General features: G+C 42.7%; 3 protein-coding genes across 3 annotated transcripts; 2 read left to right on the top strand and 1 right to left on the bottom strand.

The window, feature by feature from the left end:
* The first annotated feature begins 772 nt into the window (after positions 1-772).
* Positions 773-1,831, top strand: LOC121800764. The gene is made up of 2 exons (XM_042200270.1): positions 773-1,114; positions 1,223-1,831. Exons 1-2 carry the CDS (start codon positions 773-775, stop codon positions 1,829-1,831), a joined length of 951 nt encoding a protein of 316 aa, XP_042056204.1.
* A 6,816-nt stretch (positions 1,832-8,647) lies between these two features.
* Positions 8,648-9,416, bottom strand: LOC121797671 (histone H2A-like). Its single transcript, XM_042196317.1, has 2 exons — positions 9,129-9,416; positions 8,648-9,031 (listed from the first exon to the last, which is right to left on the bottom strand). Exons 1-2 carry the CDS (start codon positions 9,336-9,338, stop codon positions 8,786-8,788), a joined length of 456 nt encoding a protein of 151 aa, XP_042052251.1. The 5' UTR covers positions 9,339-9,416; the 3' UTR covers positions 8,648-8,785.
* A 4,849-nt stretch (positions 9,417-14,265) lies between these two features.
* Positions 14,266-16,988, top strand: LOC121798969 (pentatricopeptide repeat-containing protein At3g53700, chloroplastic-like). Its single transcript, XM_042198257.1, has one exon. The coding sequence runs from the start codon at positions 14,443-14,445 to the stop codon at positions 16,756-16,758; it is 2,316 nt and encodes a 771-aa protein (XP_042054191.1). The 5' UTR covers positions 14,266-14,442; the 3' UTR covers positions 16,759-16,988.
* The last annotated feature ends 8,190 nt before the right edge of the window (positions 16,989-25,178 follow it).

Genomic DNA, 25,178 nt, shown 5'->3' with positions numbered 1-25,178 from the left:
GGGATGGAGTTAACAATCATACCCAATTGTTTGGTTGAACAGATTCATATCCCCTCTCAAGTAAGAACTCTGTTTGGTATGGGATGCAGAAAGTGTAGATAGCCAAATGTAATGACGTTTTTATCCTCGGTTATTTGTAAAAATACCCAAATTGGGCCTCTTTATCCCTAAATTGGGGATGCCATGTTTTAGCACCAGCAAAACCTAGCTCCCGCCCACGCATGAAATTGTGAAAATTGACGCGAACCTTGTGGAATCGACGCCGGCGACTACACATTGACGCTCCACCGTACCATCGCTCACCTCGGTCATCTGAGGTATTTCATAAATTCCGTATGTGATGGTATACCTGTGTGATGACATTTGGAAACCACTGGTCATCAATTCATGGCCTAAATGTTTATGCTTGAACGTTTTCCTGTCTGTAGAGTTATGTGGGTGAACACGGCGAATGCCAATTAATTAAAAGTAGGATATTACAACCATTAGTTTGGGTCCAACCGTTCAGGTTGAGTTGTTTGATGTAGTTCGGTCAATGCCATTCTGCATCCGTAGATATTCACCTTTTGTGTTTGTTAATTGCTTTGATGCCAATAATACCAGGATCTTAGTATCCCAACCGTTTGATTTAATGGCATCTCAACACCGCAGCGGTAATGGCAATCACGGCAGTCCATTACCAGAGGGTAATGTCTTCATTTAAGCTCCATTCTTGTGTGTATTAGCGACGACCGTCATAGATAACTGCTTATTCGGTGCAGGTAGCTCGGACATGGTTCCCAACAAAAGCGTAACAGCAGCTGGCGCACGGCGTTGTTGGACAGAACGCGAGGAGACGATTCTTATGACAGCTATGAAAGAGTTGGCTGCAACTGGTTGGAAGTCCGATAATGGGTTCCGGTCAGGTTATCTAACCCGTGCTCTGGAGGCCCTGAAACGTGAATTTCTAAAAACTGATATTGTTGTTCACCCTCACATCAAGTCGAAAATCACCACATGGAAAAAGAATTACTATTCTCTTATGCAAATACTTGACCGTAGTGGAGTTGGTTTCAATGCGGACGGCGACTACAAGATAGACATCGATGATGAACAATGGGCACAAGTTGTGGAGGTATAACTATTCTCATTTTGTGTATGTTTATATAGTAGTATGGGTTTATGCATTATCCAGCTGGCTGTACACTATGTCATTGGAGTTTTTGGTTTAATGTATTTTCAGAAAGACAGCAATGCCAAGTACATGAGGAATAAGTCGTGGCCAATGTTCAGTGACTGGAAGGAGATTTTCGGCAAGGACCGTGCTGATGGGCTAAAGGGCATGGACACCGGGGAGGCTGTTCAAAAGATATATGGTTATAAGGCTGATGTTGGTGACAGTTCAGCTAAATCTTCACCAATTACTTTAGATGAACTATTCCCCGATGAAGTTTTCCCTGGCGGTGTAATGCCTGAGATGGTTGATGAGAGCACCTCGGCACCGACACCTTTGAGAGTACCTACAAGGGTACAGAAAAAACTACCGACAAAGAGGAAGGCCGAGGACAAGATGGACAGTGTCCTTGCTTTGATGAATCGCATCCATGAAGACACCAACGATCGGTTGAAGGACATATCTACACGAATTGGTTATGAGTTTGATCTAAGCACAAAGAGAACCGAGGTCTTCAACCAGCTTAAAGGCATGCCCGGGCTGACCTTCAAACAACAATTCTATGCGGCAAAAAAATTAGTAAAGGAGCCCGAGCTTATGGATCTCTTTAGGGGATTGGATGAATGGGCACGGCCGGCGTTTGTGCTTGATCTCCTTGAGACAGATCGAATGATTTGACATTGATAAATTATGTGGCTTTTGTGTTTATTTTGTTATCTATCGTAGTTAAAACATTATGCTATGTAACTACTTAGGCCGGCTGCATCAGTAAGTACTATGAAAACTACCTTGGGGATGGATAGCCATATTTTGAACTAACGGATTATACTATTATCAATCCAATATTTGGTAAGCTAATTTCTATATATTCTGAATTGCAATTGTAATGTTTATGTGATGCGAAGCATTGTTTGGTCTCATTCTAACATTCATTTAGACACTGGCTGATGTGCAACTCCATTCTTGTCAACTCCACAAAATACGTGTTATCGATAAAAGGCAACGTGTTATAGAAACAACTACATTACACAAGCAGTGGCTTTACTACATAATGGACACAGCGCACACCAAAGTAGATTTAAGGTACCAAACCATAGAAACTAATAGCATAGGCGCACCACACGATCAAATTCACCAGCCCCTCTTCAAGGCCGATTAAACCACACATAGAACTGGATGTCTTGAGCATCGACGAGCTTAAAATGGCAACGAACGCCCGGGAACAAAGCGTTAGCTTCTTTGAATCAACGCCATCCATGCTTGACCCATATCCTACCCTTGCTATGCTTGAGAAACACCCGCCATGTCTTCCCATCCACCAGAAAATGCACCATATTCTGCTGAGGCGCGGCACTGGCGTGTACGTTCCAGAAGTCGGCCGGTATTTCTATTGTGCGCCTGATGTTTGATGTGGTCAGTTTCAATGTCCATGTGGGATACGCATCATCGTCAAGCGCACCCCGCTCGTCGTCGTACTCACTATCCTCCGCCGACTCCGTTTCCACGTCGGATGGGGCATGATCATCCGAAGAATCAATGTCGGGGTTGTAGATCTCATCGTCAAGATCCTCTTCGTCCAACTCTAATATACAAATATTAGGTACGTGATTAGATACATGCACAAGTATCGATGAAGGAAAAAAGGATGGATTTACAAGATACTGACGGGCGAGATCGCTGCGAGGTGGGCACCCGGTCCCCGACTTGTATCTTTTGACATGGAAAATCCCCCCGTCGACAAGGGTGAAGGTAAGTATCTCTCCATGGCATATATTATTCCCACGCCGGAAGTCAGCCCATCCAACGCATAAGTAGCACCCACTCGCGATATTCAACAAACGGACTGGCCAACTGGATCCATTTGGCATTACAAGTCGACAATCAAACGGTAGATTTTCCGCGTGTTCCGCAACCCATTGTGGAGGTAGTCGCTGCATACAACATAGATTTGGCAAAGAATTTTAGTTTAATCATATTGTTGTGCATTTACTACAATGTGAAGAAGTAATCCCTATAGTATTCAAGCTACACGCAACACTTTCATGATACATGTGGTGTTATATACATGATATGAGTTAAGCTATGCAGCATAGGGGAGGTACGTGGTATCGGCGGTGTAAGTTAATTTATGTGGGAGGTGACCGTTATCTACCTTGATGTAATACGTATGGACGCACTAATGATGGAGTTGTACCACCGTGCCTTTCCCCGGCTATAACAGAAGGTGCCACGTTCAGAACACATCGAAAGAAACTTCCCCCCCAAATACTCAGCAAATTGGATCCATGAACAAGAAAATCCCTCCGCAATCAACGTTTTTCTACATGGGTAAATGGACCGCAGCGATGGATACGTTGCTACTCTCCACTGTGATCAAAATGCGAGCTGGCCGCGCATCGAATGATGACTCCGTGACTGAAGCGGAGCTGAATGAGGCTTGTAAGGTAATTAAGCTTCGCTTTTCGACTGAAATAACTTGTGCCGATGTTGTCAGTCGCTTGGAACTACTCCGGGTTCGCTACGAGATGTTCAACAAAGTTGTTAGCACACCGGGAGTGCGTTGGGACCTTGACGACAAGCTCATTGTTGCAGACGAATCAACATGGATGTTTATGTTCCAGGTATGACGTTGCGAGTTACATGTTGCATAGAAGTATCATGCCGCAGGCTACTCACATAACCGCGGTGGTATCCTTTTTTTTTTCTTCAGACAAACCCCCTTGCAGGAGCTTACTATTACCGAGACGAGGATGAGTATAGCCGCTTAACAACCATGTTTGGGCTGCATGGTGTGAAGAAGGAGCCGGCAAAAGAAGTGATTACCATATCCGACACCACTGAGTTGATCGTGATAACTGATTCACCCGTACCGTATGCACCTACTCGTGGGAAACATGGTCATTCACTGGCTGAGCAGGAAGAAGTGAATTCTCCCTTCATCGATCCGCCTACACTTGTGCGCTGAAAGCTTTTCGATGAACCGTCAATGAATTATGCTGAAGTGTCGTCTAGCGTGGATGCTGGGCGAGTTGGGAGCTTTAATCAAACTCAGACGTTACCGGTGAAGCAGTTGTACTCATCGCCTAACGGCTCATCGTGCGCGTCTTGGAGTCCGGCAGCTGCATCGCGCAAAGCACCCCTGTAAGCAGCTGTGAGGTTCACCGACCCATCTACATATCTTTTGTTACCGTAGTACTAAGTTGTTTCGTACTTTAAGTTGCCTATGTGGTCGTTGATTGGAAGTGTAACTTCGTTGTAATTATATGTTCAAATGTGGAATGTACAAGGCGACTCATATTTTGGAGTACTTATGTTGTTTATATAAATGTTCTCATGAAATGGCTGTTGTTTTTGGATATTAAGCTTGGCAACATGTCATTGAAATTTCGCTTTATGCTAGTGATAAATTGTCAAACAAATACGCAGTACATAAAAAACAATGTGTTACTATACATGTAATGACATAGTTGGATGCAGAAGTCAATCACACGGTATTCCTCTCAGCCCACATTGCAGCAGCAAGGTCGTCCCTCTTCTTCGACCACATTGGTGTCGGCGCGACGGTTGAGATAGTGGCCAACACAGGGTCATCGTGATCACTCACATACCCATCGTCATAGTGAACTCCTAACAATTCCTCGTATGGATCCACCTCCATGTGAGTACGTATAAAATTGTGAAGCACGAAACAAGCAATTATCAAACCCGTTTGGACCTCGATAGGATAGTAGCTTGGGCTGCGAAGAATTCCCCAGCGCATCTTGAGCAATGCAAACGAACGCTCAATCACATTCCGTGCTTTAGAGTGCTTCAAGTTAAACAATTCTTCGGGTGTTTGAGGTGCTTGAGTTCCGTTACCCCACTCCTTCAGATGGTACCGAATGCCTTTGTACGGGGTGATGAATCCTTCGCTGTTGGCATACGCATTGTCACATAGGTAATAGCAATCTGCAAATGTGAAAGCCCATGAAAAGGTTAGCTTCAAGCCTGCCCTCGTCACTATAGAGTGGATAACAAAATGTTTTACCTTTGGGTACTTTAAGGCCGAGAGGACGGCTGATTGCATCACGTAATACCCTCGAATCACCTGCGGAACCCTCCCAACCTGGCAGCACATAAATGAACCGAAGTTGGCGATCACACACTGCAAGTGTATTTGTTGACACTTGCCCCTTTCTATTACGATAACGTGGTGTGTCACCAATAAGCACTCGTACGTGTATGTAAGTCCCATCTAACGCTCCAAGACAGCCCTACAACAAAAATTGAGCTTCGGGTTGTCACTTCCATGGCAGTGAAAAATCAATATTATGGGGGCGTACCTATGTCACATACCTTAAACCACTTCCATCTTGATTCCGTGCAGTCATCGTCAACCGGTTCAGGTTTAACTAACAACAACTCATGCAAACTGAGCACACCACGAAGCACCATATGTGTGTATTTAGAAACTGTTTCAGAAGAACGCATGAAATCGTGGCCTACAACCCGTGTCTTTTTATGGTGTGCAAGAATGGACAAAAACATAGCAACTTGTTCCTCGACGGTTACAAATTTTTGGTCTATTAATCCAGTGCGATCACGCAGAATTCGACATAATTTACCGAAAGTGTTTCTATCCATACGCAGATTGTCTAGACATGAACGATCAGAAACCCGGGTAAGCCTGTCCAACTGTTTTACATGAGCAGGAATGGAGTCAATCATTACCTCTGGGATCCCCCTTCCACCCCGTTTCCTTTTATGTGAATTGGATTTGGCCACAGATATAAGCATGCATACAAGGAGCATGTTTTGCCTATGGTTTCTTAGTATTTCCTCAAGCAAAATCAGTAGCTCGATTGGTTCCTTAGCATCCACCTATATGATCATTTATCAACAAGCTTACTTAAATGCTTCACACACAGTAGCACAATAACAAATGACAAACAAGCACAGCAGGAGCATCCACTTCACATTGTCATCACAAATGCATAACATAGATATTTTAATCAACTACATTAGGTGATTGTTTAGTGCATATAACCTCTTAGCATAACAAGGTAGATAAATAACTCAAATTAGGACCCCATACGGACTTCAAGCGTTTCAGTAGCAGCATCAAATCAATACAGTATATGCAGCAATATGCATGGCCTCTCGCTATGCATACCAGTCGGCCAGTTACAAACACATTGTCAAGGCCTTGGGTATTCAGGAGCAAATTCTATAGGTCGGCTTAGTTATCTCAACAACAAATCTCTGTATGCAAGAGCGCGATAATTAGCAATCAAATCAGTTAACATACGCACTTCAATCTAGCCAGTCACACCATGTGAAATCAATTCAATCTATTAAACAAAAAAATACAGTATATACAAATGGGTTTATTCAAAGCAGATGAAATCAATTCAATCTATTCGAATTTGCCTAAACACCAAAGTGTGTATTCATCAACGTATGAATCGACGTCTGGTTAGGAGTTATGAGGAACTAACCGGCTGAACAGCTTCGTCGTCGGCCATCGCTCCGCGGCGATCGATTTACCCAGGTCGGTCGTTGCGACCTATACGAATATACACAAATGTGGAGTTAGAAATTCGACTTCGATTGAACCCATCTCAACTGACTCCACACGCAAACACCGACAATACTCAAGAATTTTCGCCGATCTGCAATTGTTGGCTCAATATGGCAGTGGGTAGATGGGGAAAGAGTAAATGAAGGGGTATTGCAGTAAATAAGCTTGAAATTTGAAATCTTCACCATGTAGGATTGTGCACAATCGCACGGAGAATTGCCGATTGAGTTATCGGTATTTTGGCTCTCCGTAACTCAAACTGTGTCGGGTAATTGGATGCCACCACCGGGTCACAAAGATTGCTAACATGCCAACCAAACATGGAGAGTAGGGTAGATAGTGAGGAGTAACTATGGCTAACATGCCAACCAAACGAGCCCTTAGAGTGTCCACAATAGGCCGACGCGTGGCGCAGATGCGCAGTGGTGGATGAACCGCCACATACGTGGCGGAGGCGGGCGGCGAGCGAGACGGCGATCTATTGCGAGCCGCGCAACCGCCGCCCTTCTACTCTTTGTGATACATTTTGGGTAGAAACTATTTTTAACTTGCGAGACTTTGAAGTTGTTTCATTTCTACTCTTTGTGATACACTTACTCTTATTCACAGACTCAAAATTAGTCTTTCTCACTGACTCTAACTCAATCACCCGATGCTTGACAGCTTTATCACCCATAGTGTCAGCCACACCATCTACCCCACCGACGGATTTATCTTCAACAATTTGCTCTAGGCCACCCTTCTTCCCACCAACAACATAGACATCGCATACTTGAGTTCTAACTGTGGTTAGAAACTTCCGCATTAACATCACCTCCACATCACCTTTAATATCAATTTGCTCCACTCCCCATTTTCTCTTAAAGCTAAGTCTAACACAGCTATCAAAACCTAATTTGTTTAATTCATCCACTAGATTGAAGTAACAAAATTTATCTGGATCAAACCCACTGGCTTCAGACATTCCCCCCATGTATTTCTCGCACTTCTTCCCATCTGGAGTTCATGTGCCCTATGGTAAATCCAAAGCACAAAAGGCTTGCTGAAAAATGAATGAAAAAAAAAAGTAAAAAAAACAGATGCAAATGGGGACCATGTGCAACACCTTGTAAACAATGCAAAGTGGGGACCAACGCTTTTAAACAAAATTGATGCAAACCATGCTCAACATACTGTAAATGATGCAAAGTGGGGACCAACGCTTAAATTTTAATTTAATCAAAATCGATGCAAACCATGTTCAACATACTGTAACCGATGCGAAGTGGAGACCAACGTTTTTGCAATAAAAAGGGCAAGGATACACTTACGGGTACGCATTCGGCTCTTCCGGGAAGAAACCCGACCACATCTCCATGTCGAAGAAACCTTACTCTCTCTCGTCGTGGTACGTATGCTGGACTCTGGACTCGTCAGCGTGCTCGTCGGGGACCAAAGTGGAGAGCGAAGCATTGGGACTGAATTTGGGAGTGGAATTAGGGTATGTAATTTTTTAGTGTAATTTAGTATATTAGTGTATTTTTAAGTGTAAATTAAAGTAAATTGAGCGTCATTGTCCAGTCAACTATTTTTGACCATGTCAACCACAACGTTAATTAAAAACGACACATCAGCTTACTTGTTGTCCGGAAAAACCATCATGAGAAATTGGCGACAAAAGACAGAGTTCATGACATTATACATCAATTTTATATTAGGTGGGAAAATTTGAAATTTGATGAAAGTTTGTAGTAACTTTTAAGGCAATTTGCGTGGTCTGGTGTTGGTGATTTTGAGTCTTTTGTGCTGTAAGATATCTGGCTGTACAATACTGATCCTACTACATACTTTACCTCCAATATCAGCTTCTTTTATAAACATATGGATCAACTACAAAAATATGCGTGTGCGTTAACATAATTTAAAAAAACTGGTTGTTAAACACTTGCAAAATCTTGAGTGAAACGATAGAAAATGTATTTGCTGAGTCATGGCAAACCAGGATACAACTACAATTATAAACACATCCAATCCTACATACCACAAACACAGCAAATCAACCTCTACAACATCCCAATCCCAATCCCCAAAAACTAAGCAGCAGCCTTCTTGGGTGACTTGCCAGCCTTGGACGGCGACTTCTCAGCCGCCCCAGCCCTCTCCGTCTTCTTCGGAAGGAGCACCGGGTTGATACTCGGCAGCACTCCTCCGTGCGCAATCGTCACTCCGGCGAGCAGCTTTCCCAGCTCCTCATCGTTCCTCACCGCCAGCAGCACGTGCCTCGGAATTATCCTGTTTTTCTTGTTGTCCCTCGCCGCGTTCCCCGCCAATTCCAACACCTGAAAACAAAAACCCCTAATTTCAATATCCGGCATAAACCCTAAAATGTGCATTAATTGAATTAGGGATAAATAAATGCATGAGAGAGGGGAGTACCTCAGCTGCGAGGTACTCGAGCACAGCAGCCATATAAACGGGGGCACCGGAACCCACCCGCTGGGCGTAGCGGCCCTTTTTGAGATACCGACCGATCCTTCCGACGGGGAATTGGAGGCCAGCCTTGACGGACCGGGAGACCGCCTTCTTCTTCGGACCGCCGCCCTTCCGCCCACCAGCTCCCTTCTTCAATTTACCTCCAGCTTCCATTTCTTGGAGCAACTAGAATGTTGTAATCGATGTGATTATGTGAAGGTAGAGCGAGATGCGGAGCGTGTCAAATTTAATTGGCGCTGCTGTTGGTTTAAATAGCAGAGTGGGATCGAGATGAGATGAAAAGGGGGGAAATTTTGGAGCGTCGGATTATATTTATCAACGGCTTAGGAGAAAGAGGGGGGCGATCCGCATGACTTGAAATGGACCAAACAAATGTTGCTCTTACAGCAAGCTCGATGGAAAAGATGAGCGTTTGTTGGGCTTGTTTCATTCTTTTGAAACAAAGCGCTAATTGATTGGTCGTCCGATTGACGCTTATTGCCCGGAGCCAGTCGATTGGCTGCAATCGCCCAAGCAGGCGTTGTCGAGCGCGATTGGCGCACGATTAGGCCATCCACTACGCTATCTCTATACCGTCCCTTAAACCGTCTCTTAACTACTATTTGAACACTATTTGAGGGCCCCACTGTCCTTTTTTCCTCCATCCCTTAACTAAGGGACGGAACCTGCAACGCTTCGTCTCTTAACCGTCTCTATACCGTCCCTTAATTACTATTCATTCAATTTCATTTAGAATTTTTTTTTCTACCCAATTCAATTTAAACAAACACACTTTATTAAAAACCACACTTTATTAAAAAACACACAAACTAAATAAACACACAAAATAAAAAAGACACAAAATAAAAAAACACACAAAAAAAAAAACTACTCGGCCGGCGAATCATCCTCTGGAGGCGGTCGAGGTTTAGGGGGTGTCGGAAGGTCAAGTTGTGCTGCCATAGCAACAATTCCGTTCCACCAGGCCGTGAATTGGGCGTACGAGAAGTGGGAAGTGTCCGTCATTGTGGCGGTCATGTACGCCACCATAAGTGTGTCCGAGCCTCCCCGCGAGCCCGAGGCCGGCTGGCTTGATTCGCCTCGGCCCTTCCTTGCTCTAGCCGCTTTCGCCGCCTTCGTCCCTTGCGGCCGACGGCGCCCACGCGCGGATCCTCCAGCATCGCCGACCGTACCCGCAAACTCCCGGGATTCAGCCTCAGGTTGGCTGATGCCATCGGTGTCACCACCAGACGCACCACCAGACGAGTATTGGCCACTCGCCGTATGCTTCGTGCGCTTCGAGGTTGAGCCCGAGCTGGAGCGGAAACCTCCGGCCCACCGTTCCTCGTCCTTGACGGCCTGCCAAATATCAACAAATCTGAATTGATGACCCTCGTCCTGGTAGTAGGCGCGCAAAGCGGGCGTCAAAATGTCGGTGTCCGTGGCGCCGCTTTGGTAGCGCGCCTCTTCAGTCGAGTAGATGCCGCAGAATTTTTTGAACTGTCGGTCGACTCGGTCAAAGTGAGAGCGGAGCATTTTAACTTTGCGCTTGCGGGAGCCTTTCGGCTTTATCTGGTGGTAGACCTCGCAGACCTTTTCCCAGAAACACTTCCGGGTTTGTTGATTCCCGACGATGGGATCGTATGAGACCGTGATCCAAGCGTTGTACACCGCCATCGTTTCGAAGTTGCTGTACGGATGCCAGCCAAGATCCTCTTCTTCTTCCTCCTCGTCCTCGCCCGCCTGGGGTTGTACACCGCCAGTGCCACCTCCACCGCCTCGGCCACCTCCACCGCCAGTGCCACCGGGAAAATCCTCCCGGATCTGGGATAATCCCTGCGAATACCGCGTGGCGGAGGGACGGACATATGCATCAAGGTCAAAATTGGGTGGTTGGTACCCCCCCCCCGGCGTCGCCGAACCCTGAGTCCCATGGGTTGACGAACCGGAACCGCCCAATGTGTTGATCATGGTCTCCCAATCGCCGAACGCGTTGAGATCCCACCCGCTGGAGCCGGAACCGTCGTAGTTGCCGTCGCCGGACATCTTGAGTTGGTTTATGTAAATTTGAGAGAAAATTTGAGAGAAAATTTAGATGATAGGAAGAATAGATGTGTAGTTGTGTGTGAAATGAGGATGAGTTTAGGAGTATTTATAGAGTAAAAAAATTAATAAAAAATCAAAAATATTATAAAAAAAATAAAAAAACGGTATTATTACCATTACAAATTTTTTTATTTATTTAAATTCGAATTTTTTTTAAAAAAATATTTATTGCGTCAGCACGTGACGACGCCCACTCGCGGGCCGGCGAGTGGGCGTCACGCACGACGCCGAGTTGCTCCACGTCGCCTCGGCGCGTGGCGAGACAGCCCGTCTCGTGGCTCGCCGGGACGAGACGCGGGACGAGACGAGACGAGATGGAGGCTGCAACGCGTCGCGCTGGCGTCCCGTCTCGCCGGGACGAGACGCGAGACGCCGGCGAGACCCGTAGTGGATGGTCTTAAACACCAACAATGATGTGTCGGGCAATTAAAATGAATTATAGAGATAGCAAGGTAAAAATTGAGGTGAGTTGAATATAAAATGCTAAGAGCATCTCCAATAATAGGCGAGGGACCGGCTCGCCGATTTTTGGCGCTCGCCGAACTATTGCAACCAGCGAGCGCCAAATCGGCGAGAATTTCGGCGAGCGCACGCCGATTCCCGAGCGCTCGCCGATCCGCTCGCCTCTATTGTAGCCTCCCGACCGGCGAGCGAATTTTTTATTTTTATTTTATTTTTGGAACTCTATATATACGCGATTTGCAAGTCATTTTCATTCGCACCACTTGTTTTAACGAGTATTTTCTCTATCTTAATTTCTGTACAAGAGCAATAACGGGAAATGGATCTCAACAACGAGCCAACTTCAGGGACGAGTGGGTCTCAAACTCCCACGGTCCCCGTGGGAGGTGGATGGAGTCAGATGCCCGGGTACCAGATGATGCCCGGGATGGCATCTAGGGGTGGTATGCCGGGATGGCAGGGGATGCCGGGATGGCAGGGGATGCCGGGGGGCCCTGCGATGCAGGGGGTACCGGGGATGCAACCCGGGATGCCGATGATGTCGGGGGGGGGCGGGGATGCAGGGGACGTCGGGGGGCTCTGACGTCTATCGCCCCAGCTTTGATTTTGGTACTGCTTCTTCGCACACATCGACCCCAGCAGAGACGTAGTTCCAGGGGATTGAGACCTTCTCCTTAGAGGAGTTGGGTATAGATCTCGGGGCACCGGACACTCCCGTGGGGTGGGGTCGGGGCGCACCCAAGAAGAAGAAGTGGTAGAAGGTGGTCGGTGAGTCGTCGCAGCCGGAGGTGCGGAGGAAGTGGACAGACGCGGAGAACGTCGTGCTGTCCAAGGCGTGGGTCAGTGTTTGCGATGACCCCCTCGCCTCGAACAATCAGAGGATCCTCAACTTGTGGGCTAAAATAGCAGCAACCTACAAGGCATTTTGCCCGGAGGGGAGGCCACGCAGCGGGGAGGAGTGCCGGAAGGGGTGGGACCGAATCTGGGTTGGGGTCTCCCGATTTTCGAGCTTGTACACCAACGCCCTCCGAATGAAGTCCAGCGGCCAAACTGACGAGGACTGCAGGAGGCTGGCAGAGAAACAGTTCCCCCAGCCCGGCCTTTACAAGGACTTCACCTACTGGAACTGCTACGAGGTGCTAATGGACTCCGAGAAGTTTCAGGCAGGTGTCGATGCTGGCTGGCCGAAGAAGCAGCGCCTGAACTATACCGGTGATTACGCCGGCGGCAGTAGCGGCGGTTCCCACGACCTCCCCGAAGATGCTCAGGAGACCCCGTCCCCTCCCGCGTTTACTCGCCGCACTCGCCCGATTGGTCAAAAGCGGGCGCAACGGGCTGGCCCGAGGTCCCAGGAGGTCCAGTCGGCATTCCCCCTGTTGGCAGCTCGACAGATAAACTCGTCTTCTTGGCGCGTCAACAAGCGCAGGCTCAGATGATCCAGATCATAGATCAATGGAAGAATGCAACTGACCTCGAGGAGAAGTGTTTTTTCCACGCAGTGCTCGTGAGTATGCGAGAGGATTTGAATCCCGCCGCGGCACAGGTGGGGGGCTCTGACGCGGGCTTAGATGCCGCAGATTTAGGGGTCACGGATAGCGGAGACGACGGCGACGAGTGAGGCGGAGGCGAGGGCTCGTGCGTGGTTTAAGAGTTTTTTTTTGTAATGTAATTTTTTTTAATGGACTTTTTTTTTAATTTATGTACTTTTTAAAATTTTAATATTATTATTGCATTTTCCCGTATCTGTGTCGTAAGTGGAATTCCGTATTTAGTGTGATTGTTAATTATTTATTTTTAGTGCTGATGATGTGGTTAGGCTATGGCTGGACTATTGCTTGTCCAATTGCTTGTCCTGATAATGTGGCAGGAAGGATTTTAGTGCTGATGATGTGGCAGAGAAGTTTATGGCTGGGCTATTTGCTATGGGAGATGCTCTAACGTTACAAGAGAAAATTGTCATATTTCTATTTTAATTTTTAATAAATGGTGGGTCGGGCACATAAAATTTGAATAATATCAAATGATAGAGCATCTCCAGCGGCGGAGGTCCGGCTCGGACGTCGGCGACGGGCGACCGGACGTCCTCCATTGTGGAAAATAAGGTCGGATACGCCCATGCAGGTAGGACGTCGCACGTCCTCGGATATCCGCGGGACGTCCGAGTCGACGGGCGCCATTGTTGGGGGGGTCGGACGTCCGTTTTTTTTTTTGAACTCTATATATACGTCTCGTTGAACTTCATTTTCCCGTATTCCGTGTCAAAATTATAATTCCGTTAAATAATTGTGATTTATTTTATTGCGGGAAGTCCTAGTGGGAAGGGCGATGGGAAGGGCGGATTATGCAGGGGAAGTCCTAGTGACGTGGCAGTGGGATGAGAAGTCCTAGTGACGTGCCATGATGTATTTTTGGAAAGTCCTAGTGAAGGTTCGAGTGGGACGGGCAACCACTGGAGATGCTCTAAGAGGAGTACTAAATTTCCATATTGATATAAAAATAAAAAAAAATAAAACGAGAAAAGTTATCCAGTTGCATCTAAATCGGCAACCTTGTAATCAACTGAAATATCACCTCTAACTCTTCGCCGTCGAAATCGAGAATTTCGTGCTTCTTTACAGTGGGCTGATGCCCGACTGGCTTTCAGCTTATCCGACTATCCTTCTCTCCAACATACCCAACTACGCCGCCAGATGTTTGTTTAATTGCCGCAATGGCTCTCTCCCCTTCTCTCAACCTCAAGTGCCACCCATGGACTTCTTCCCACAATCTCATTCACCGCCTCGCTTCTTATCCTTCAATCCCAGCAAACCCAATCACATTTCAACTTTCAAGAAATTCAGCAAAACGGCCGTCGGCAAAGCTCTTATCTGCCGTTCCCTCAGGTATATCTAATGCTCTACTGTCGCCGGACTTTACCCCAAAGCAGCTTTTAGATTGCCTCCGCGACGAAAAGGATGAAAAATTAGCCCTCCGCCTCTTCCAGTGGGCCTCGGAGCAGCCAAATTTCGTGCCCGCGTTGCCTGTATACGAGGAGATTCTTGAAAAGCTGGGGAATGTGGGGTCCTTTGATTCCATCAGGAAAGTTTTGAATCACATGAAGCTTTCGAATGTTGATGTTGTGGAGCGCGTATTCTTTATCTTGATTGGTAGTTATGCAAAATTTGAGCTTTATGATGAAGCAATTAGTGTGCTTGATGTGATGGAGAAAGAATTTAGAGTGAGGCCGGGAACTCATGCCTATAACTTTCTATTGAATGTTCTTGTTGATGGGAATAAGTTGAAATTAGTGGAAAGTGTGCATTCGGAGATGATTAGCAGTGGCGTTAAACCGGATATTTCAACTTTCAATATATTGATAAAGGCTTTGTGCAAGGCGCATCAGATAAGGCCTGCGATTTTGTTGATGGAGGAGATGCCTAAGTATAGTTTGGCGCCGGATGAGAAGACTTTCACCACGATAATGCAGGGTTACATAGAGGAAGGGAATCTCGAGGGGGCTTTGAGGGTGAGGGAGCAAATGGTGGCAGCTCAGTGCCAGTGGAGTAGTGTGACTATAAATGTGTTGATCAACGGCTTCTGCAAGGAGGGCAGGATCGAGGAGGCTCTGATATTTGTGCAGAAGATGGTTAATGAGGGGTTTTGCCCGGATAAGTTCACGTTCAATACTTTGATTAGTGGTTTGTGCAAAGCAGGGCATGTGAGTCATGCTCTAGAGATCTTGGATTTGATGCTGCAAGAGGGGTTTGATCCCGATGTTTTCACCTATAACACGGTGATATCTGGACTTTGCAAGAAGGGTGAAGTCAAAGAGGCAATGGAAGTTCTCAATCAGATGCTTTCGAGAGATTGCTCTCCGAATGCTGTCACGTATAATGCCATAATCAGCACCTTGTGTAAAGACAATCAGGTAGAAGAAGCTACTGAGCTTGCACGCAGCCTGACTAGCAAGGGTATTCTTCCTGATGTATCGACTTTTAACTCTCTCATACAAGGTCTTTGTTTAACCAGCAACTTCAACGTTGCAATGGAGTTATTCACCGAGATGAAGATGGAAGGATGTGAACCAGATGAGTTCACTTACAACATATTGATTGACTGCCTGTGTGGCAAAGGCAAGCTTGAGGAAGCACTGAGGCTACTTAAGGATATGGAATCAAGTGGCTGTGCAAGAAGTGTGATAACTTATAACACTCTGATTGATGGGTTCTGCAAGATCAGGAAAATTGAAGAAGCAGAGGAGATCTTTGATCAGATGGAACTTCAAGGGGTCTCGAGAAATCTGGTCACCTATAACACTCTTATTGATGGTCTCTGCAAGGCCAAGAGGGTGGATGAGGCTGCTCAGCTTATGGACCAGGTGATAATGGAGGGGCTGAAACCGGATAAATTCACCTACAATTCCCTCCTTTCCTACTTTTGTAGAGAAGGAGATATTCAAAAGGCTGCGGATATTGTGCAGACGATGACTTCAAACGGGTGTGAGCCAGATGTGGTGACATATGGAACCTTGATTCAGGGGCTGTGTAAAGCTGGAAGAGTCGAGGTTGCTACGAGGCTTCTCAGAAGCCTCCAGATGAAAGGAATGGTATTGACGCCGCATGCTTATAATCCTGTGGTGCAGGCGCTTTTCAGGAGGAGAAAAGTGAAAGAAGCGATGCAGCTCTTCAGGGAAATGGAGGAGAAGAATGATCCTCCTGATGCTATATCGTACAAGATTGTTTTCCGGGGGCTTTGCTCTGGTGGCGGCCCCATAGGCGATGCTGTTGATTTTGCACTTGAAGTGGCTGAGAAAGGCTATCTCCCGGACGTTTCTTCATTCAATATGTTGGCTGAAGGGCTTTGTTCTTTGAACATGGAGGAAACCCTAGTGAAACTCGTTGACAAGATAATGGTGAAAGCAAGATTTTCACAGAACGAGGCGGCTATGATAAGGGGTTTCCTTAAAATCCGTAAATTTTCAGATGCGTTGGCTGGTTTTGGTCGGGTTTTGGAGAGCCGAAAACCCAGAAAAAGTTACTGGCGATGATAAACGTCGGTAGAGTTACGTAAGCAGTAAATTATCTGCTCTCAGCAGGTTCTTGAATTGCAGAGGTTATGAAATTTTGGTGCTGAAAGGTTAGGGGAAACGAGTGAGGTGCCGAGGCTTTTGTATTGAAACAGTCGGAAGGTTCTATATAAGTTGGTATTCAAATCCAAGGAAGTGTTGCTGTAATTTGACTTGCATTCAACTCTATAAATTGTTGGTATGTTATGAAATTCCTGATTTCATGTTTTTTCACTAGCACAAAACATATAAAACGAAAGGGTTAACACAACACAACCATATGCTGACATGGAAGTAGACGTCTCCAAACCGAACCGGCCGGATGAACCGGCCCGGAACCGTCGCCGGCGGTTCCGAACCGGAACCGGAACCGTCACCGGCGGTTCGAACCGGCACCGGAACCGCCGGAACCGCCGGGCCGGTTCCGGTTCCTCATTTTATGCAAACCGTAACCGGCGGGTCGGAACCGCCGGTTCCGGCGAAACCGGCGGTTCCGAACCGGCGGTTCGGCGGTTTCCAACACAATTTCAGGCCTACTCCCTAGCCTTTTCACAATTTCAGGGTTAAACCGGCGGTTCCGGGCCTAAACCGGCGGTTTCCCACCGCAATTTTCAAAATTTGAAAATTCAAACGGTCCGTAAACCGCCGGTTCCACCGAAAACCGGCGGTTTCGGCGTTATTTTTCAAAATTTGATTTTTTTTTTAAAAATTTTAATCACAATTTTCCCCTATAAATACCCCCTCCTCTTCCATTTCTACTCACCCCATTCTTGTGTTAATAAGAATTTCTCTCTCAATCTCAATTTCTCTATTCTCCATCCTCATTCTCTCAAGTTGTGTACGTTGTTTGCGCTCATAATTTACTCACGTTGTTCTTGTTCACGTTATCATATAGTCATATTCACATAAACACTACTATCTATTCTCTACTTCCAATTTTCATAATATCATGTCTTCATCTCGTCGTGGTGGTGATCGGGGCAAGGGCATTGCTCAAGATCAAAGTGACTCTCGGCGTCGTCGTGCCCCTTCTAGAGCACAAGTTGCGGAGGAGGTGGGAAGGCGAGCCGCTCTTCGATTACAAGTAAGTTCTAAACTTCTAAATTAAATGTTTTACTATGTTAATATGTTATAATAAGTTTTAATATGTTAGTAGTTTTTTAATATGTTTTATTATGTTATATGATATAAGTTTTAATATGTTAGTAAGTTTTAATATGTTTTAATATGTTATATGATAAGTCTTTAATTTGAGAGCACCATTTGGTATACTTGCTCGGAAAAAGATTCTGTGCGGACTACCGCCTTTTCTTATATCCTTGTGCAAGATGGCCTATTGTGGAATGCCTCAGCGTGGTCCTTCCTTTGATTTATATGTTAGTATGTTTTAATATGTTATATGATAAGTCTTTAATTTGAGAGCACCATTTGGTATACTTGCTCGGAAAAAGATTATGTGCGGACTACCGCCTTTTCTTATATGCTTGTGCAAGATGGCCTATTGTGGAATGCCTCAGCGTGGTCCTTCCTTTGATTTATATGTTAGTATGTTTTAATATGTTTTAGTACGTTTTAATATGTTAATATGTTTTAATATGTTTTAATATGTTTTAGTAAGTTTTATATGTTTTAATATGTTTTAGTAAGTTTTAATATGTTAGTATGTTTTAATATGTTATAATATGTTAGTATGTTTTAATATGTTTTAATATGTTAGTATGTTTTAATATGTTTTAGTAAGTTTTATATGTTTTAATATGTTTTAGTAAGTTTTAATATGTTAGTATGTTTTAATATGTTTTAATATGTTATAATATGTTAGTATGTTTTAATATGTTAGTATGTTTTAATATGTTTTAATATGTTATAATATGTTAGTATGTTTTAATATGTTTTAGTAAGTTTTAGTAAGTTTTATATGTTTTAATATGTTTTAGTAAGTTTTAATATGTTAGTATGTTTTAATATGTTTTAGTAAGTTTTAATATGTTAATATGTTTTAATATGTTTTAGTAAGTTTTATATGTTTTAATATGTTTTAGTAAGTTTTAATATGTTAGTATGTTTTAGTATGTTTTAATATGTTAGTATGTTTTAATATGTTTTAATATGTTAGTATGTTTTAATATGTTAGTATTATATGTTTTAATGTGTATAATTCTCGTAGGAGGAAGAAGATCGAAATGCGGCCTTGTTACTTGCCACCCTCGGCGACGAAGAGCCACATTCGGCTTCGCGTTTCGAATACGATGTGAATCTATCATCGGACGAAGGCGACGATGGATCGCATCAATTCCCACCTTCTAGCGCCGGCCAAGTTGGCGAAAATGACGAGGAGGCCGAAGCTCCTCCTCCTTCCGGGAAACAAAAGAAGAAGATGCCTCCAAAGTTGAAATCCGACATCTTCACCAAACATTACAAGAAGGTCCCGGTTGTAATTTCTAATCCTGATGATTCGACCACTACCGTGGAGACAGGCGAGTTCAAAGCTTATTGCAACTATTGCGATAAAGTCTATCCATTTGTAATCGGTGGGGGATATGGTACTCTCACACGCCATTTGAAGGCAAAACACCCCGTGGAATTTGGGCATTCTAGATCCCAAACCCAAATCAACTTCCCCGCCGGCTCATCGTCTCAAACAGGTACGCCACTATTTAAATACGATCCCAAAAATACTACCGATACCATGGTAAGATGGGCGGCAATGAAACATTTGCCGTTCAATTTTTTTAATGACAGAAAATATGAAATGACTATGCAACAAGCTTTTAATGTTGCTGCAAAAAGAATTCCCCCATCTACTGCTCAAAGATCTAACAACCGGCAGTATTTAAAAAAAAAAATGGAAATTGCAAAGAGTCTATCCACCTTGGGGCACAAAGTTAATATTTGCTCCGATGTGTGGACGGATTCTTTCCAACGAAATTCTTACATGGGTATTTCATGTCATTTTATAGACAATAGTTGGTCTTTAAATAAACGTTTGATTGGTTTTAGACAATTTCCTTCCCCACACACCGCACAAGCAATTGCTTCTTTAATTATTCAAGTTTTGAATGAGTATGAGTTATGCAACAAGATATTTTCGGTTGGTTTTGATAACGCAACCGCCAACACCGCAAGTATATCCGATTTAATTGCGGCTTGCTCCCCGGTGATAAGTGGTAAGTATTTTCATCAACGATGTATTTGTCATATTTTAAACTTATGTGTACAAGATGCTTTGTCTTTATGGCAAAGACATATTCAACATATTACTACAGCTGTATCCTTGATCCACTGGAAGCCTCAAATTGGCAAGGCGTGGAAGAAGTATTGCCACTCGAAGAAAATAAGGTACACAAAGTTTACTTTAGACATTTCTACTAGATGGAACTCTACATATGACATGTTGCAATCTACAATGGAGCATATAGACTATTTAGTTGATTTTTATAGAACTTACCCTGTTGATGATTTATATCTAACATCTTCTTGTTGGGAACAAAGCCTGAGTTTATTTAAATTATTCAAAAATTTTCGAAGTGCCACTATGGAGTTATCGGGTGTGTATTATTGCACATCCGTTCGTGTTTTAGAACATTGCATGATCATATCACTTGGTTTTAAAACTGCAATGAAAAATTCCGCAAACAATCTTGAGCTTATGTGTGTTTTATATTACATGGTTGAAAAATGGCTCAAGTATTTCAATGAGATCCCAACAGTTTTTTTGCTTGCCAAAGTTTTGGATCCAAAGTGGAAACTAGTTGGTACTTTCAAAATTTTAGAATTTTATTACAACAATTTAGCTTCTATTGATCTTGAACCACTCCGAGCTTTTCAAACTGACGACGACGACAACTACATAAACCTTGCCCAAACATTCCAAATAAACCTCCCCCACCTCCCAAGCCTCCAAAGAAATTTTGAGTTCGACTTGCGGGCTCTCTTTCACGATTACGAAGTCAAGTACAACACTACCCACCAAGTTCGACCTAGACCCCCCCGTCAAACATAGAACTTTGGCTTCTTCCAAGTTGATGACCCCGACACCCAATCCCAATTGGCGGACCTATACGCCTTCAGCAGCGGAGGAAGGACGGCACATTCGGTAAGTGAGTTAGATTTATATTTAGACTCACACTTTTCATTCAATGAGGAAGAAGGAGGTCCCGTTCCCCAACAAATCGACGTCCTAGATTGGTGGTCTTCACACGAGAAAGATTTTCCCATCCTTGCATCAATGGCCAAGGAGATCTTTTCGGTTCCGGCTTCCACTGCCGCCGTCGAGTCCGCCTTTAGTGTTGGAGGCAACGTCTTGGACGACCGAAGAAGTAGGCTCACCGGACAAAACATGGAAGCCACCATGTTACTTGATGATTGGTGCTCCGCCGAAATTAGAGACCAAGAACCGGATTGGGACAAACTAGTAGTACAACCCGACCAAGACTACTTCCCCGACGAAGAAGAGTAGGCGCCAATACTTCCGATCAAGCCAAATAGGTAAGCAAGGTAAGAGAACTACGTGGACTTTGATTCCAAAATGCAATTGAGCATTGAGGATACGTAGGCATCTCAACTTATATTTCAACTTAAATTTTAAATTTAAGTTTAAATTTAAGTTGAGCTCAAGTCCTTTTCCTTTATTTCTTTTTTTCTCCCATTTATTTCGAATATGTAATTTTGTAAATTGTAATGAAGACTTTAAGTCTTTTGTAATTTATAATTTTGAAGTTGTAATTTCTAATTTTTATGTTGTAATTTGTAAATTTTAACTTGTAATTTGTAATTTTAAAGTTGTAATTTGTAATTTTGAAGTTGTAATTTGTATCAATAAAATTACATTTGTACATCGCTTCATTCTAATGTTATTTACGCAAGTTTTTTTACATTTTAAACTTGAATTACAATTTACAAAATGCAAAAAAAAAAAAAAAATCGGATAAACCGCCGAACCGCCGAACCGGCCCGGAACTGGGTAACAACCGACGGTTAGGCCGGTTCAAGTGAACCGGCGGTTCACGGTTCATAAACCGGAACCGTGCGGTCTTCGACGGGCCGGTTCCGGTTCCAACAAATCTTGAACCGGAACCGCCGGTTCCGAACCGTGAACCGGCGGTTCACGAACCGTGGTGACGTCTACATGGAAGTGTCTGAATTTACAGTTATGAAGTATGCACAATTGTAATTTATATGATCAATTTTGCTGTTTTATTTTTAACACAATTAAATTAATTTTAAATTGTAGAGTATATTAATTTAGTAAGAGAGGGTGGATAATTATATTGAGGAGTTGGTTAGAGGGACATTCGCTACTACCCTAACAAACTCAACTAACAAATCAAACCATTCTTAAAATTAGTTGAGATTAGGTTTACAATCCTCTATCCATTTATATAATTTCATTTTCATTCCATTGAACAGCAATTCGTGCACTAAAATAAAATGGCAAGCTCAATACTCAAAAGGCTGCTGCCCCGTGCTACTCTATGCCGCCACGTGGACGACTATATTGACCCCGGAGATGGCGTTTGTTTCAGGCGTGCAGTGGAGCGGCCGCCTCCGTTAGATGTTCCGTCTGAGAATTTGTGCTTCCATGCTGCGAATCGATATGTTCGTGCCACCATTGTTGCTTGTTCGGCTTTTGTTGTCAAAGCTATGGGAGGATCAAGATAATTAATTATCACTTCATTTTTTTGTTTTCAGATTAACATAATGCTATGCATAGTATTTTTGTGCATGTATTCACCCGTCCTTATGCGGATATGTTTTGTCAAGTGTGTGATATAGCATTGGTTATTTAAGCAAAAAAAAAAGTACTAGTAATCTTTATAGTTGAAGGGGAGTCTCAAAAGACCATTGTGATCATACTAACTTTGACTCATTATCTATGCATATATAAAACTAGAATTTTGGGAGAAATAACATTAAAACTATTTTAAAATTATGTCAGAATTTTTGTTTTGATTTTTAAAACATGAAAACTTTTTTATTTTTTCCCAACTTAATCGAGATTTGAATAATATCTAAGTTGAGTAGTTTTTTCTTTATGACAAATAATAAAATATCTAACCATTTCTATTTTATTTTCTTTCCTACTTTACTACTATCTTTTATATCTCCTATTTTATTCACTCTTCTATTTTATTTTCTTCTTTTAATCCAATTAACACACTTTTTTAATCTTCATGTCCAAAAAAAATGTCCCAGCTTTATTGGGACGGAGAGATTATTAAACAGTCTAGGTTTGTATTTAAATCATTTTTCTCTTTATAATATGTAATCCAAAATTAATGCAAATAATTATTCCCCTTATATTATGTATCCATATATTCAAAAATTACAAACTGAAAATCTTTATACAACTATACTGACTCACCATATTGGGTTAGACTAGTTTAAAACGTGGCCAGTTCGTTATGAATCATCGTAGCATGTATTCCAATGTAGCTACGTGTGATCATGGCAGATCTTTCAAGAAAAAAAATTTGTTTGGTATGATTATTGTTTTGAGATAAATAACATTAAAGTCTTAGAACTATTTTTAAATCGTGTATATTTCTGTTTCGATTTTAATGCATAAAATGAAAAGGTTTTTTATTTTCCCATCTTAATTATGAATTGTCTGTAGATTTTATACAGTTTAGGGAGAAATAGAATAAATGCCATTAATCTTTAAAATGAAAGTTTTTTTTCCCGATTTTTCTCATCTGAATTATGAATTGAATGTACATATAAATTTCTATCAAATGTTTGGTATATCAACATGTATAATTACTACAATTTTTTATTTTTTTTGCCTGCACGGGCAGCACAGTTGGTAACGGAGGGGCAGATCTTGCTGCAATGAGCCTGGGTTCGAATCGGCAACGGAGGGGCAGATCTTGCGGCAATGAGCATGTGTTCGAATCTCACTACTGTCGTGTAGTTGTTTCCATCTATCAGGCACAAGTGTGAAGCCTTGGGAGATGGGCTTCTGGCAGCTAGTGGGTTAGGCCTCCCTCTTAACGGGCTACTGCGTACCCTGATTTAATCCCCTCATATGATGTTGGGCCGGAGTGTAGGGGCGGCCAAGAAGACGGAATCGCCTTTTTTCACTGCAATAATTACTACAAATTTTGAAGTAGAGGTTACGTTTTAAAGGACAATAGTATAGTTTTACAACACGCTACTCGGACACGTTAATATATTTATAGGAAAATCATTTATTCGATTAATTCATATGTTAACTATTTACATACAAATTATGAAAATGTTTTTTAATTCACCAACTATTAACAAACAAAATTTTGTTTTAATTTTTTTTCTGAAGAAATGCAGAAGTGATCATTATATTCTTTTGAAAAAGAAATGTTCTAGATAATCATTCAATAATAATTCGATGAATAACATAACTAAAGAAGTTTTAGAATTTTACATATACGAATAAGTTGCCCATTAGATTAATATAAGGAAACAAAGTTTGATCATTAATTTAAATAAACTTAAATTGTAAATAACCCAAAGTACTACTATAATTTTATAGATGATAGATGACTACAATTGGATCCATTATTCTAAGTGTATAATGCTAGCTGTTGATATAGATAAATTAAAGTTATAAATAGGCTCAGTAGATAAACAACATTATATTAGATATTGATATAAATAAGGTAGTTTAAAGCATAAACAGGAAATAATATAAATTCTTTTTGATTTATATCATACTACTAATTTATATAATACTAACTTATCTATATCAATACATAACTATCTAATAGAATGTTGTTTATTTACTTTGATGTTCACCTATTTATAAATTTAATTTGTCAATATCAATACCAAAATCATACACTTATATCAATATATCATAATGTTTTTACACTTATATCAATATATTTATGTTTCCTCAGCAAATGCAACACCACTAATATATGATACACACACATGATCCCTCTAATTGCTGTTGTATGCTATTGTAAATTAAAATATCATCAAAGAACACCAACACAAACTTCCTCAAATACCCTCTAAAACTGTGTTCATAAGATTCTGGGGCATTAGTTAAGCCAAAGGGCATTACCAAGAATTCATAATGCCCTTCATGATTTCTAAGAGCTGTCATAGCTACGGCTGTCCATGGAAATCTAAACTGTAGGCATTAGTAACCCCAAGTTTCCTTCATTGGCATCTGTTTCATGTTGATTGAGCAAATTGTGTAGTTGCTTCCCTTTGGCTGGCCAAGATTCTCCTTCCAATGTCACTTCAACCCCATCAAGCATGAAATTCATATTCAGCTTATCAAAGTTCCATCGAATTTCTCCCAATGCTGACAACCATTGCCCTCCTAAAATAAGATCATAGGTTTCCAGATTTATAATATATACCTCCGTAGTGAAGGAAAATCCTTGCATCTCGCATAACAACCCATCACATTT

This window comes from Salvia splendens, chromosome 4 (genome assembly GCF_004379255.2).
Source record: "Salvia splendens isolate huo1 chromosome 4, SspV2, whole genome shotgun sequence".
NCBI classification, from domain to species: domain Eukaryota; kingdom Viridiplantae; phylum Streptophyta; class Magnoliopsida; order Lamiales; family Lamiaceae; genus Salvia; species Salvia splendens.
The sequence above is the reverse complement of the archived record's forward strand: the minus strand, read 5'-3'. Positions and strand labels throughout refer to the sequence as shown.